We start from the raw sequence: 15,292 nt of genomic DNA, 5'->3' as shown, positions 1-15,292 counted from the left end.
CTGGGAGGCAATTGGTGACGGAGAGCAGTGGTGGCACCTAAACTCCGAGGAGAGGGGTGACCTTAGCTGTATGCAAGACATGCAAGATTTTTGTAGTATGTGACAGAATATCTTCCCAAAGACACCGTCAGCTGTCTTTAAAAATATTTACTGGCATATCTCAGCAGAAGAATACAAATGGAAGTTGATTTAAGAGCTGCCAACTCTGGCTTAGGGTTTATTTTATATTCAAGTTACATAGCCCAGCATTGTCAGACACCAAATCCCCAGCAGGTTCCACCTCCAGGCACTTGAGTGTTTTATTTAGATCGGCAGAGCCCAGCACAGCTCAGCTGCGGGAACTGGATGGTCAGTTCAGTTCCTCCAGCCACCAGCCCAACGCCACGCTGCCCAGCCGGCCCTCTCCCCAGCCCCCACAAGGCTCTGCCAAAGCCCAGGCTGGTCTGAGCAGGGGTGTTTCCACAACTACCTCTCCTCTGTGCTGCAAGACCCCTGCCCATGCAGCATGAAGCTGTAGCATCCAGGCAGGACTTAAGGGCTTAAGAAAAGAAGCAAGAAAAGGCCCTTTGGATCTGGCACATCCGTGGGGTATTTGCTGTGGAAGAAGATATATGGTGGTCCTAAGCCAAGGTGTTATCCCACACACCCCACTGCAAACTGGTTAGGGAGGCCTTCCCAAAGAGCAGCATCTCTATCTGGTGGAGATAAAGATACGTGGTCCAAGGAGCTGGGGAACTGGGCTCTGCCTCTGGCTCAGACGGCTGTCCTTGGCTTCATTAGAGTGCGGTCAACCTTCCCAGCCTGAACGTGAGCAACAAGGGAGAGGGGGTGAAGACCTCCATCCAGAGCAACCTCTTCCCAGCCAACAGTCTGAGCTGACACGTGGACATTTCCCATTGCCAAACACCAGTTCCCCCCTGCACAAGCACATCTTTGGCAGTATAAGCACAGAGGTAAAAACGCCAGGTCTGGGAACAGGCTGTAGAAAATGCTGTCAGACTGACGGAACTGACCCCGTGGGATTTGTGGGTGGGGGACACATCTTGTCCAGGTTCAGCAGAGCTCCTGGCTGCGCTGGCTGTGGCCCAGATGAGCTGGGACTTGTGTTTCTCGCCCCTGGGAGACAGTGCAGTCGTGCAGGAACAGGCTCCTGTTTGCTATAGGAAGGCAGCACCACTGCCTTCCTGGGTCTGGGTTGCAAAGCATTTGGGGAAGATGCCAGTCTTGCCATTGCAGCGTCCTTCGAGCCAGTCCTCGTTCACTGGGAAAACATAAAGGAGCAGGATGAGCCCGGGCCCATATGAGTGGGGTTAGCGAGAATTATCATGGCTGGAATTCAACTCTGGGCAAAACCCAGTGCAAGCCTGTACGTCCTGGGAGTCTCAGCCGGAGACGGCACTGGAGAGGCCATCTATTCCCCAGTCCCTCCCCGCAGCAGACTCCAAAAGCCTGCTCTAGTACAGCCTGCAGACAGGACTGGAGAGCTACCTTCAGAGAGAACATCCAGCAGGTCTCCCTTGCTGAACTCCAGGTCGCCCGGTCCCTGCGCCAGGTAAGAGTGCTGAGCCAGCATCCGGTAGAGGACGGGTCTGCCCGAGTGGGAGTCCGAGTCCTGCGGGAGAAAGTCGGCATGGAGGACGCAAGGCAAAGCAGATATTTGAGTCCAGCACAGCAGAGAAGCTTGTCACAGCCCACGTACCTGGCAGCAGAGCGTCAGCCTGCCATCTGTCAGCTGCTGCCACATCTTCCCTAGATCCTCCTCTCCAGAAACTGCACCCAGGTCTTTGCCATCCGAATGCCTGTAGCTGCAAGGGTTCATTAACACATCTCAAATCACCTCACTTAAAGCCAGACTTGGAGGCAAGCCTAGCCCTCTAACATCTTCAGTCTTCAAAAGTCCCCTTTGTAAGCCAGCTCTGAGCTTGTCACCTTGCATGATGACATGGGGCCACCCTGTGTGCTAAGGGAGTGACACTGTCACCTCCTCACACACTCACTTGAGGGGAAGAGCCTAAACTCTCCTGACCACGCTGACTGTGCGTCCCCAGGGGTGTCACAGCCAGGGAGACCTCACCCCGGACCAACTCCCAGATTGCTCTGCGCTGATCCTAGTGCACCTCAAAGGCTGAGCTGGAGAAAAATCAATATACGGCAGCTGCAGCTGCAAAGAGTTTTTCCTTCTGTTCCTCAATTTCTTGACCGTGGTACAGTTTCCTGGGAAAGACCCTTTGGGCCTCCGAAGCCCATGGAGCACACACTGTTCACAAAACCAAAAGCCACGGTAAGGTTAGCCCCGCAAGGGAGGCTGCGCGCTCACGTCTTTGTGAATCTCTGCTAGAATGCTTTGACCCCAATTCAATATTGCCAGGAGACCAGATGCAGATCAGTATCCTCAGGGGAACGGCTGCTGTGACCCTGTCACACACGCTGATGGCCGGAGAGTGCCGGAGGGCCCAGCCGTGCCGCGGCATACCTCAGCATCCCTCGCTCTGCCTGCTGCCCGAAGCGCTCCCGCAGCAGAGCCCGCAGGGCCGGCAGCGACGGCACCTCTCCTGCCCGCACCACCACGGTGCACTCGCAGCACGCTCGCACCACAACAGGTCTGTCTGCGCTGGACGAAGCTTCTCCGCAGGCCGGTGGGATCTGCCAAGAGATGTGGCACCATAAACAGCCTGGTTATTCTGGACCCTTGTATCACGAGAGGTGACACAGACACAACCCCTCAGCTCAGTGGTACCACGTTACAGTAGTGCAGCATCAAGATGCAGATCTGAATTTCAGAGGGGGAACTACAAATTCAAAGCCTGGGATCAAGTGTTCCTCCCATGACCTGGGAGCCTGTTTCTGGGTCCGGTCACGCAGGTCTCTCCCAACCCCAGAGGTGTATGAGCAGGGCCCCAGTTCCTCCAGCCAGCTGGAGAGGTGCAGCCAAGTCCCCACATTCTGCTGCCTCGTCTGAAGTACAGCTGACAAAAAATGGCTCCAAAAGCCCTACAAGGAGGGGTGGCAAAGACAAAGGGAGCAGAGCTGATCTGCAGCTGGCACTGCCAGACAGGTGCTGTCCCCAGGTGGACATAGGAACTATTCCAGCTCCATCACACACAGTGGTTGGTAATGACATGGAGGTGCATCGGAGGACATCATCCCAGAAGAACACAAATATCCATGAATTGTGATACCCAGGCCGACAGGGACAGAAAATGCCACCCTGGAGAAGCGGGGACAGGACAGCAGGTAGTTCAAAGACAGCTTTCTCTCACAAAATGGGCTGGAAAGTTCCATGCCTGAGAACATTGCTGCGTCTGGGGCTCTTGGTTCCTTGCAGGGTGGCAAAAGGGCACTGCCCTGGTAAGCCTCAACCATGGGCTGCCTCAAAAAACTGTACGGTCACAAACTTGGGAGTGGTGGAGGAAAGACCACATGGGACCCTCTCTCTGGAATGAGAAAACAGGCAGAGGAAGAGTTTTTTTCCAGTGATTTTGGGGCAGCTCAGGAATTTTGGAGGATCTAGCTAGGAGTCTTGCATTTTTCACAGCCTTGATCTCTTGAGCCTGTCGCAGCTTCAGCTTGTGGAACACCTTACCTTGAAGTCCATTTGGGCACCAGCATCATTTGCAGAGGCATTTTCTCCCCCAGGAGATTCTGTAGAACAAAACAAGGGCAGAGGAACAGCGCCTGCAGTCAGCAGAGGCCCCGGCAGCTCCTCCACAAGCCTCCAGCACACAGGCAGCCATGGCTGCAGTGGGCAACCAGCCTCCCCCCGCACCCCTAGAGCAGGGGTGCTGGCACCCACGGAGGTCCCAGTCCCGGGGAACTACCTGGGTTCTGCTTCACATGGAGTCGGCTGGGAGGCACCTGGGCAGGAGGGAGGGGAATCCCATCGCTGATCTTCTGCAACGGAACAACATCAGAAAGGAGTGAGCAGAAGACGGCAGAGACCGGGCAAGGCTGGTGTGCATGAGAGAGGCTGCAGCCAGTTGTAAGTTTCTGGGTGTAAGCACAGAGAGAGCCCCAGGGCGACCAGTTCATCAACTGGCTGGATGAGGCACAGCACTCAAGTGATGGTCTCTACAGCTCTCTTGGGTAGCAGGGGTGACGAGAGGTTTGGTGGGACACTCCTTTCCCCGCCCGCCCCTTGCTGGGTTGGTGCTGGAGCAGAGGGAGGATGCTCATGCTGCGCCGAGGCCTCTCCCTGCCATCTGCCGGCTCACCCAGCCAAACTTGGGGTGGTCACAGACATCCATGGAGCAAATGCCCAAGTCCGTGCTATGGCCAGGGATTCATTCAGAAGGAAAGAAAAACAAAATAATCATAGCAACATCAGAACAACCATGTGCTTCAAAAATCTCTCACAGGTAGTACAGGTCTGAGTCACACCTTTCTGCACTGGGTTCAGATGGAAAGTGATTTGGATCATGTGTGGATATGCCTGTGGTGAAGATGGGAGATGAAGGAAGTTTTCTTAAGTCAAAGATGAAGGTTTAGGGCTTAGGTGCATGGACTCAAGGCCAAAAGCAGAGCCTGTTTAAGATATCACTGTCCCACGGCAGGAGATTAACTCTCACTCTGCCGGTGAACTAGAACACATGAGCACTCCTCACCCGCTTCTGTGCTACATCCAGCGGCTGCAGACATGGGAGCGGGCTGGGTGAACATGTGCCTCAAGCCCTCACACTCACTGTGTTCCAGTGCCTCAGCAAGTTACAGCGGGTCAGGCGAGCTCTGGCAGCTGCTCATCTTCGTGTGCTCCATCATCCCACGGCAGGTAAGAGGTAACAATGTCTAGATCAGCTTGCAATGCAAGCCACGGTGGCTTGGCTGTGTGTCCAAGCCCACAGATTTTGGTGTAGAGAGATCCAATTATATATAAAAAAAAAGTATTTTCCCTGCTCTTAACTCTTCTGCTGTTCCTGTTCAAGAGCACTTGGTCTTCAGCCAAGGTGTCTCAGTGTTCCACATTCTATGTTTCTCTTATACAGCTGTTCTATCCTGTGATAATCTTACAAATAAAAGTCCCAAATGTATCCCTTGATCCTGTCCTCACCCCTGGTTGCAAGGTTGTCAGCTCACCCATTTATCCATCTTTGAGGCAGGCTCCAGGAGAGAGCTCGGTATGCGCAGCTTCTGCGGGACACAAAGCAGAGCAGGGTGAGACAGGAGCCGTGAGACAGGAGCTGCTGCTGGGGCAGGCGCAGCCCCAGCCCCCCCAGCCCCATCTCCCCTCAGCCCTGCTCTGCACTGCTTCTGCCCTCGCCAAACACCGCTGCCTGCTCGCCCTACTGCAACACGAACGTGCCCATGGAGGCCCAGGGTCTCACATGGTAGCCCATATGGTGCGTGTTCAGAAATTGCTGAACAAAATCCAATGGTCCTTTTGCACCTTTTTCTGCTGAAAGCAGTGGCTCTAATTGAGTGGCTGCAATGTAACAGACCAACCACCCACCAAGCCCAACACCCTGCTCCTAAAACAGATGCTCAGGACGTCAAGGGATATCAGTCCAGCAGCATTTCAGTGTCTTCTGACAATCACTGCTATTGAGCTATTCATTTCAACTGATCATTGGGAGTAGTTATGCTTTTTTTTCCCCCGGGGTCTATTATTTTACTTTTTTTGACTTTGAATTTCATCTGACACTTCACTGAGCGGTCAACCAGCACATTCAAGTACTTCTGTAATTGTTCACTGTTAGCGCCAGATGCTTCAGGCTACGTGGAACGGTTTGATTGTCTATCATGGAACGTGGTCACCTTCAGAAGCACCCTAGCACTACCTCTATTAATGTATCCCTTAGGAATATGCTAAATGCTTAGGTCACAATAGATTCTCTGCAGGGACATCCTTTCTTTTTAAAAAAACAAACAAAGAAAAACCTTTTAATTTATGCCAACCCTTTATTTTAACCTGTTATCAGTTCTCAGAGCACTTCCCCTCTTGCTGAAACAGCTCACTGTATTTTTAGGGGTCTTGTGAAGAATCTTTTGACTGTTTTTGGAAATACAGGCAGATAATACATTAATTGGCTCAACCTAGTCCAGGTATGCACTGCCTCTTTCAAAGAATTTAAGTAGACATGTGAGGAATGGCTTCTGTCAACAATAGATTTCCCATGTCATCATATTTACCTGTTTCTAGTCAATCTGTTTACATTATAGTTCCCCAGTCTGCAGAAAGATGTCAGACTTGCTGGGCTTCAATTCCTCAGGTCTTCTCTAGAGCAATTTATAAAACCTGCCTGCACAGCTGAAACCCTCCCCAAACTTTCACAAAGTTAATTTAACAGAGGCGCTACACACCAGGTAAGGACCGACCTCTCTCCTCAGCTCCATTAGAGCTCTCAGGTGACAAATACTGCTCTAAATGGTGGCCCTTGGTGAGGTCTGTTATCCTACACGATTCCACAATAGGATCCTGTACGGTGGAAGTGCCCAAAAAGATGCCCCTGTGGAGCTACAGAGGTGAGTGGCAGAAGCTGGTGGGAGACAAGTGTCCGAGAAATCCATGTTCTGGGGGAACGAGCTCCTGAACTCAACCCCTGCTCTGCAGTGCCACAGGTGGGTCCCCAAGGCACGTGCTCAGAGGGTTGCAGCAAGCTCCTCTTCACAGGCAGGGCTGTGGTCTCTGCTGGTGGGGAAGGGCTGGAAAGCCCACGTGGTTTCCTTACCTGTCCCGCGTGGATGGTTGTAGCCCAGCCATCCGCTCCTCTCGTCAGCACAAAGACCAAACTGCTGGCTTTCACTGCCAACTTCTCCGAGTCCTCAGGGTAATAATGGGACAAAACTCGATAGTAGCCTAACTCACTGTCTCTGGAAAGAAAGCATGAGAGCACCTTTACTAACCCTGGAGCTCTGGTCCGGGATGGCTTTGATCCAGAACACTGCACCGATCCAAACTGGCACATGCCAAAAGTTTCAGGTGTTGGGAAATTATGATTTCCATTGCTACCCTCTGGTTCAACTGGGAACAAAAGGAGCTTGAAAAACGCTGATTTCCCAAACGCAACTGCTCCATTTTCATCACACTAATAACCACCCTCCATATCAAAACAGTTATTAAACTCAGCCGCGAAGTACTGTTGGTACAATATCACCAAATTTTGGTGATATCGGCTCAACACAGCATGGTTGAGAGTGAGTATTTGGAGGCCTTTCCTGGGTACTAGGATGGAGCATCTGAGCATCCTCTGCCACAGACCTGTACAGGTCCCACAACCTCTTTTGGCTTCCATTCCCCAGCCATGACATGATCCATGCCTGTCTCCCAGGACTATTTAATCAACTCCTGCAAACTGCCCTGAGGTCCTTACATGAGAGGTGCCACTGATCTGCAGTGCCTTTTGCAGCCACACAAGCCTTTGCACGTTTGTCATTCACTCCACCCTTAGTGAGAAGTGGGTGTGGATCCCACAGAGTCTTTAGACAAAGACATCAGAGAACAAAACATGACCTTCCGAACAGAAGTAGTGAGAGAAGAGTTAGCCCAGAACAGAAGTGAATGCTTACCGTAGAGCGTCAGCACGGGGTTCATAAAAGCCCTGTTTCTGTGGGAGGAAACAGCAGCATTTATTTACAACAATACCTTATATAGCAACGGTGCAACCTTATTTATTGTCCCTCTGAATACCACACTGTGGTATTTTGTCTGTACTCTTGACATCATTTGTCACACCACAGCGCCAAGACAGAAGTCTGCTGCTCCACACCTTACCAGGATGTGCCTCCTATTTCTCTGCCTCCCTCTTTATCCCATCCGGAGGAGAGTAACAAAGTCTAACTCTACCCTTGGTTCTAAGAAACTCCTATTACAGCGCAAGCCAGCCAGGCTTACGCTGACAAAGTTACTGAGGTGCGGGGCAAACGCATATTGAGCATAGCAAAGTCTCCACTGCTGTTTTGACATGGCGAAGAGACAAAACCACAACTTCAAAGGGTTGGAGACTCACATCGCTGAGTCCCTTCCAGCCAATGCTGTAGCCCACCACCTGGCTTTGAACGGCCCCACGGATCTAGTCTGATATTGCGCTGGTTTGTTCAACAGTATGTTCTTACCCTGATGGGTAAGACCTGAGGTCCTACCTGGAGCTCCACGACAGCTCCCTTCCTCCTTTCACAGCTATGTCCTGCTCACCTGAGGCCTGAGAGGCTCGAAGCCAATGTACTCATCATTGGGAATGATGGACGAGATCACCTGTCAGAGGAGAAAGTAATGACTGAATTCAGGCTGGAAAAAGAAACTCTCAAGCTTCATGCAAGGTTATCTACTCAGACTTATTTCCTTCTGACATCCTGAAGTCAGACATAAAGTGGAGCCACGCACACAGTGGAAAAAAACAGAGCTGGATTCCCAAAACCGCTTAAACTGTTGTTGTCCCTGTGCTTTTAGTCTTTCCAAGGTTTCTTTAAAAGTACACGAATGAACTACTTTCCCTTCCCTTTATTCATGTCACAGCTCTCGCCTGTGGCACTTCTGCTGACTTCACTGGTCGCAGAAGGGACCAGAGAAATTTTCTGATGACTTGTGTTAAAGGACGTGACAAGGCATTTGTCTCCCAAGTGCCTGCCCGTCCCGCTGGGAATGCAGTGGTGAGTAGGAGCAGGCTGGAGGAATGTGCTACTCTTGAAAATGTCATTGGCAGCAAAAGGACAACCATGGGTTTCCCTAAGTACCTGCTCAGCTTTTTCAGAGTTTAAAGTGACCAAGATTGGGAAGGTTTTGAGTACCAAAGTCCATTTTTCATAAAAAAGGTGGGAATTCATACAAATTTTGGCTTCTGTGTCCCAGATGCCTTGACCGGCTGGAAGCCTTGACAATCCTGCTCTTGGGTCTCCACCACTGCAGTGACCGGTGGAGTGGCCAGCAATAATGCTCTCTGGAGACGTCAGAAGGTGGGATTTTAATCTGCTTGCTGTTAATCTTAACGATTACATGCCTGTTACCTTGGGTTTACCCAGGAAATCTTTTGAATCCAGCTGTTCGACTTCCTTCTTTCGTGGTCTGAAAAATTCCCCAGGAGGAACCTGCATGGGCTCTAAAAACAGACGGTCCTAGGGCAGGGAAAGCAGATAAGGAAAAAGCCATCAATTAATATTTAATGAAACCTAACAGCAGTGAAAAGCAAGTATAACTTCCCCGTGTGTGCAAAACCAGTTCCAGGAAGACTCTGGGGCAAAAATTATGTCTGTGAACTTGAAAAAGGTCACTGAGGTTTAACAAGCACTGCAAACCAAGAGCTCCACAGCCACTACCCAGTGTTGAGTCAAAGACTAACTCCACTGGCATGGGAAGGGAGGGCAGTGGAGTAAGGTTTGTTAAGCAAATCTCTAAGCAGTTTTTCTACTTGACTTCAAATGTTGTTTTTTTCTCCTCTGTTCAACCACTGAGTAGCATGCCAATAGCAAATATAAATAACCTACTAACGTAAAGCACAAACACGATGCTAGAAGAGATGATCAGATTAAAAAAAAAGTGACCATCTCTTAGAAAGGATACAAATAAGACAAGTGAGTATGTAGGTAGCAAAATAACGAGCCCTCCCGGAAGAGTAAATCAGAGATCTGCAAGTTGTTCCTGATCATAAAACAGTCTATCAGGAAACTATTATTTGGAACCAACCCCGGAAACACTTTTACACTCTACTTAAGCTCTAAACGTGATTATCATTAATATCTGAGCTGCCACTAATTGTTACTGAGGCCAAAGGAACTCAAAAAAGTCAGCCGGTGTCATGAAAACAGAGACCCTCCAAATCTGCACTTGTATGGGTTCTGCACTTAAAGACGGCATAAGACAACTTGTTTTACAGTACAAGTACAAATAGAACTAAGCTCCTGAACAGCAGGGACTAGAATGCCACCTCCACAGCCTGAAAGACTATCCCATAATTCTCCACTATGGTGTTTCTCTGCTGTGAAGCACCTGGGGGTGATGGAGTTACCTAATTAGCTGAAGCACTAGTTTGGTAGAGCATCACGTGCAAATGGCTTACACTGTCACCAGGTGACCAAGCAGGTGGGCAGACAAGAGAACCCAAACATACAACAATTAGCACATTGGACCTACAAGAAAGGGGTAATGGCTTCAAACTGGGAGAGGGGAGATTTAGATGAGATCTCAGGAAGAAATTCTTTACCATGAGGGCGGTGAGCCCCTGGCCCAGGTTGCCCAGAGAAGCTGTGGCTGCCCCATCCCTGGAGGGGTTCAAGGCCAGGTTGGATGGGGCTTGGAGCAACCTGGGCTGGTGGCAGGTGTCCCTGCCCAGGGCAGGGGGTGGAACGAGCTGATATTTAAGGTCCGTTCCAACCTAAACCATTCTTATCTCATATTTCTTAACTTAAGCCCAATGCACATATCCAGGAGCTCGCAGAGGTTGTCTTACCTGCACCCGCTCAAGGGCCAGGTCCAGGATTGCTGTTCTTCCTTCAGGTCTCCAGACAACAGCCTTTTCTAGGGTGGCTCTGGCCTCCTGCCACTGCTGCAGCCGGCACTGCGCTGCTGCAGTGCTGTACAGCACCTGGAGCGGGCAGGGAGGGAGCAGAACTCAGCGGGCTGAGACCAAACAGACACCCAACATGACTTACCAAACCCTGCCAAGGGACAGGGGCCAGGCGCTGAGACACCACAGATAGTAGAGCAACACCAACCTTCTCCCCACTGGAAAGGCACTGTGAGCAGCACAGCTGGGAAAACTCCATCATCAGAGTGGAAAGAGATAGATAAAAGCTGTACCTTCAGGCATGTGCTGGAGCTGCTGGAGGCAAGGAGAGGCACAGGGAGCACCAGGCTCTGGCACCACACAAGTTTTAATCTTATTCTTTCTACATCTGAAAGGCCAGGAAGGATTTTCTTGGGTTTCTTTCTGCATGCAACTAGGTAATATTTTTTGCTGCGCAGAGTAATTCTGACTCCTTTTCACTGCAAAATAACTGAAACTGCTTCACATTGTAGTGGGCTGTGAATGTGCGAATTGTCAGCTGTAGCTTGTTACCCTTTAGCAGCATGTAAGTATGCTCGGTGGTGAAGTGGCAAAGTGTGGGAGTCTTACAGACTGGCTGTAGGGGAGCCTTGATCTATATGCTGAGTTAAGAGTGGGAGATCTCTTCTTGTCCCTGGCTGACAGTCAGCCTATGGAGACGCTGCTGGCCTACAAGACAAGTGTGGCCTAACAGACTCGCTGTTGGATAGCTTGCTATCTTACGTAATAGAGCTACCAGCTTGAAATTGCTTTGTGGTATCTGGATGCAAGGAGTGCTTGGGAGAGAACCGCAGCTAAAAGGATGTTTTTCCTTTCCTCCTTAATCATGGCAGTAGAAGACTGCTGCTTGAGGGGTGGTGGGGAACGGCCATCGGGAACACCTACGGGAACTGCAGAGATGCTCCCTCGTGGAGAGGCAAGGCAGCAGCTCTCGCTCAGCTCAGAAGTGCTTTAGTTTTGCAAGAGGGAAATATTTCTGGATTTTCAAACCGTAGAGCACATCTCCTCCCCTTAAGAAGCCATGCATGGGGAAAGCTGATGGCATGGTTCCGCAGGAGGATTATGTTTGTGTATTTTGAAAAATGAGCTGCAGGTAGATGTGAGATCCAGTTGAATCAGGATGCAGATCCTGAGTGCAGAGTGCCAGCACAGGGCAAGCACATGTCCTGGCAATGCCTAGAGCACGTGGAGTGGGGGCCTGGGTGTTCACACCAGCACGGACACCCCCCTCCTTCAGCCGGCCTCGGGGCACTCCTGCAGCTCTGCGCCTTCCAAAGGGAACCTCCTGTTTCTAAGTGTGCGTCAGCTCAGAGAAGGCAGTGCTGTGGCACGGAAACTGTTAAAAACAATGAGGTTGGGGTAATACCACAAATGCCAAGGATAGCTTCTTTCTGCCAGGTATAAGGTACACGAAAATTGACCCAGACTGAATGACAGGTTTCTGGGCATGCTTGACTTGAGTTACACAATGACTCCTCACTCTCGCGGAAGTAAAAAATTAAATATTCTGTCCTGTGTCTGCTTTTCAGTCTGTGTGTGTGGACTCGGGACAGAAGACAAAGCGAACCCTTGCAGTAAAGTACAGTTTCTAGGTGTCTTTTACATTCCAAATATTATAAATATTTACAATCAATTCAGACGTAGATCTTTTTTGAATAGGATGTGGCAGGCTGACTCCATGTGATGGTGTCAGAGCTGCAGAGGGAGGTGTTACAGAAGCCAAACACAGCTTGCAGCCCAGTGTGTCCGTTTAGACACTGAGGTAATGTTAAGACCAGTCGCTGGAGTTGGAAAGACAGGCTTTCATGCACATGAGTTTCTTAGAGTCTTCATTATGGACCAATTTTGTTCCCATCTGCCTATACTTCAACCTATTTCAGCTTTTAGAGCTGAGGAGTTCACAGAACTTACATGCATATTTACATGCGTGTAAGTGTAAATACTACATGCATTGAAAAGCTAAAAAAACCAATATACAGATTCCTGTGCATCTGCTCTGAACAATTTTACTTTTCAGACTGTATAATCTGCCAAGCTTTTTGGAGATGATGTTGTTTTATGACTTTTATGATCAGTTGCTTAAAAAAAAATAAAGTGCAAGCAGAATGTTTTTCCTGTTGTAATGTATTGTCTCGAAAAGCTCTTGGGCTACTACTGCCGAATTCCTGATGAATACCCCCAACAGAGGGGAAGGGCTGGTGACACAGGTTGACTCTTACCTCCCATGCGTAGAGTATGTGCCTCAGTCCCAGCTGCTTGTAATCGATGAAGGGATTTTGTCTTAGATGACTGAAGGCCAGATGATAGTCAGAGAGAGCTTCTTCATACCTGCAATGCAGAGATGACAGGAGAAACTGAGACTAAAAAAGCTGAGGACTCTAATAAAGAAGTTCAACAATCAAGCTAGCAAAACCCATGTGTTCTTCTCTGTAGCCTGGATGAGGAGAGCTGCACCAGAGACGCTTGTGACCACAGAAAATTCCCTGTCCTCTCCTTGTTGGGAGTTAGTACAAAATGAACACGGGATTCTCTGCACTGTTCTACTGATTAGGAGGAACAGTAGGTTTTCACACCTGAAATAGTGGCAATTCCAAGGAGGAGAAAACGTAAAGAACAAAGACTAAGAAATGGTGTGAGCTCCTTGCCCAGTTTTGTCCCAGCTCGAGGAGAAGCGAGGGCTGGGAAACCCCTGGGGATGGCGAGCAGCGAGTGTACGTGCACGGCCAGAGCAATGCAAGCAGAAATTTAGAAAAACTCTAAGGATAAGGACAGGAATTAGTCTGAATTTACACCAGCTATGCAACCGAAATCAAAACAGGCTCCCCCCGAGGCTGCAGGTGGTGAAAGGAAGGGCCCAGGAAGGGGTGTGCAGTGGTTGCCTGGCCAAGAGAAGGTGCACAGGTGGAGGTGGGTAGGTGGGAGCAGCATCCGATGAGGGAAGGAGCCATGGGGTACTGGTGGCCGTCACCTCCTCGGGCAGGAGGCAGGCCTGCCAGCTGTGCTGCCCCTGACCTGCTGCACAGCGTATGTGGTATGTGCTCGGGGCAGACTGCGGCAGAGTGCAGCAGGGCCAGCGTTCTGGCCGGGCTCCACCAGCCCCAACTGCAGCTCCGCTGGCAGAGGAACAGAGCCTGTAGCTGCTCGATGGGCTGGTTGTGAGTGCAGAACTGCTCACTTTAACTCCCTCTCAGAAATAAAACCAGTCATTTTGTTGAAATCAAGGTCTGGAAAGCATGGGGAAAATAACAGGAAAGAGAATAACTGAACTTCGAAGGTAAGAAGGGATCTGTACAATCCTCCACCCACCTCTCTGAGCAGGATGGCACCATGGTTTAACCACGGAAACAATGAGTAATCAATTTCGTGACAGTAGTGGAGCAATCCCAACATTAAATCAGTGAGACTGAGATCAGGCCCACAAAATCCGCTGTCAGCAGAGAGTGAGAGTCAGATGCTGTGGGAAGACTGCATTTTTAGGAAGGCCAGACTCACGTGTACCACATGAAGATACACCAAGCAGCGCAATTATATTTTTTTCATTCCCAAAGGAAACCCGAATGGCAATGTAACCTCCTGGCAGCCCCACATAAAGCAGCAGCTTCTTTCTCTGTATGTGTGGGACGGTCACGTCACGTATTAGCCATCCCTGGACCCCAAAGTTCTGCAGCTCAAATCATCTCAGCCTTATCAGAGATAACACTTGCTGACCTGCGACACGGTTTACAAGGCCAAACTGGGCCTTATGAACTATTTAAGATTGCTGGAAGAAGTGAATTTTAGGAATGAAGTATGATTAAAAGGAGAAAACCAAAGACTAGAATGGACATGCGCCTCAATTACTTACATTTCCAGCTGCACATGGACAAACCCTCTCTGAAAGAAGCCAACAGCTAGGGACTTGTCCTTCGCAACCGTTTTATCGAACGCCTAAGGAGAAAAACAGAGACACATCCCAAGGATGAGTTAGGATCTCTCTTGTCGATGTGGGATATGTGCACCCCACCAGCCGCATCCACGCCACACTGGCACTGGGTGCAGAAGCCGTCCCTGGGCTGGTGACCAGCTCCTCCGGAGTGACCACCTGCGAGCTGGGCTGCAGGGCAGGAGACAGCTCCAAGTCATCTCTCAGGTCTTGGCTCTGTATGAGCTGAGCTTCAGGTTTTTATCCTTCCTTGGGAAAATGGACTGGACATAAATGAGCTACTTTTGCCATCCGGCATCTTGCGATGGGAAAACCGCGTTGCCTGGAGCAGAGTTTGCCCTGACAGTGGGAGCAGCAGGACCGGCCATGCTGGGGAAGGCTGTTTGAAACCGCCTACGGGGATGAGTGTGAAGGGGTGCAAGGGAGAAAGTTGAAGGGCTTCATGCTGCACCTACAAGTCAGTATTTCTGGTCCAGTTTCCCAGCTAAATAGAGGTGAGTATTGGCAAAGCTGGTAGCAGCTGGTGGCTGATGGTTCAAAGCAACACTGTGCTGGGAAAACTGTCTTAATGTCTTTCTGAGAAAGCGAGGAGGTGTGCCCTCTCACTTATTGTTGCAAGGAGATGGTATGTAGGTAATGAGTCAAGCCTGAAAGCCCAGACTTTGCTGACACTGCCCAGGCAGGGACAGCATTGCAGGAGTGAAAATCTGTTGCAGGAGGTCAGGGAGCACCTGTGCCTCTCGGCGAGGTGGCAGCTGGCTTCTCCCATGTCTCCAACAGCGCACATTGCCTCAACAGCCTGCTTTACTGTGCTATAAAAGAGAAAAAATAAACACCCAACCGTTGACCTATGCGGAAGTATAGCCGAGCTACTTCCCAGTCAGTGACCATTCACTGGGGC

At 50.1% G+C, this 15,292-nt stretch overlaps 1 protein-coding gene across 2 annotated transcripts; it reads right to left on the bottom strand.

Moving 5' to 3' along the window:
- Positions 1-186: 186 nt before the first annotated feature.
- Positions 187-10,913, bottom strand: NOXA1 (NADPH oxidase activator 1). Of its 2 annotated transcripts, none has more exons than XM_074609101.1 (13): positions 10,724-10,913; positions 10,374-10,508; positions 8,935-9,042; positions 8,126-8,185; positions 7,501-7,538; positions 6,663-6,804; positions 5,071-5,124; positions 3,819-3,891; positions 3,584-3,642; positions 2,474-2,643; positions 1,700-1,805; positions 1,489-1,612; positions 187-1,261 (listed from the first exon to the last, which is right to left on the bottom strand). In XM_074609101.1, the coding sequence occupies exons 3-13, from the start codon at positions 9,019-9,021 to the stop codon at positions 1,158-1,160; spliced, it is 1,017 nt and encodes a 338-aa protein (XP_074465202.1). In that variant the 5' UTR covers positions 9,022-9,042; positions 10,374-10,508; positions 10,724-10,913; the 3' UTR covers positions 187-1,157. The 2 variants fall into 2 exon arrangements, with proteins under 2 accessions (XP_074465202.1, XP_074465201.1); XM_074609100.1 differs by having other exon boundaries at positions 10,639-10,911.
- Between the last annotated feature and the right edge of the window lie 4,379 nt (positions 10,914-15,292).

The sequence above is a fragment of the Larus michahellis genome, chromosome 15 (assembly GCF_964199755.1).
Source record: "Larus michahellis chromosome 15, bLarMic1.1, whole genome shotgun sequence".
Lineage (NCBI taxonomy): Eukaryota > Metazoa > Chordata > Aves > Charadriiformes > Laridae > Larus > Larus michahellis.
Note: the sequence above shows the minus strand (reverse complement) of the source record. Positions and strands in the feature narration are given on the sequence as shown.

Excerpts from the sequence above, each read along its gene's own strand:
- NOXA1 (XM_074609100.1), bottom strand. The coding sequence starts at position 10,692 with ATGATGGAGTTTTCCCAGCTGTGCTGCTCACAGTGCCTTTCCAGTGGG. Across the intron at positions 3,892-5,070 it reads CCTCAAAGATGGATAAATGG|AAGATCAGCGATGGGATTCC; the intron begins GTGAGCTGACAA and ends GTTCCGTTGCAG. Across the intron at positions 1,806-2,473 it reads GCAGAGCGAGGGATGCTGAG|CTACAGGCATTCGGATGGCA; the intron begins GTATGCCGCGGC and ends GAACCCTTGCAG.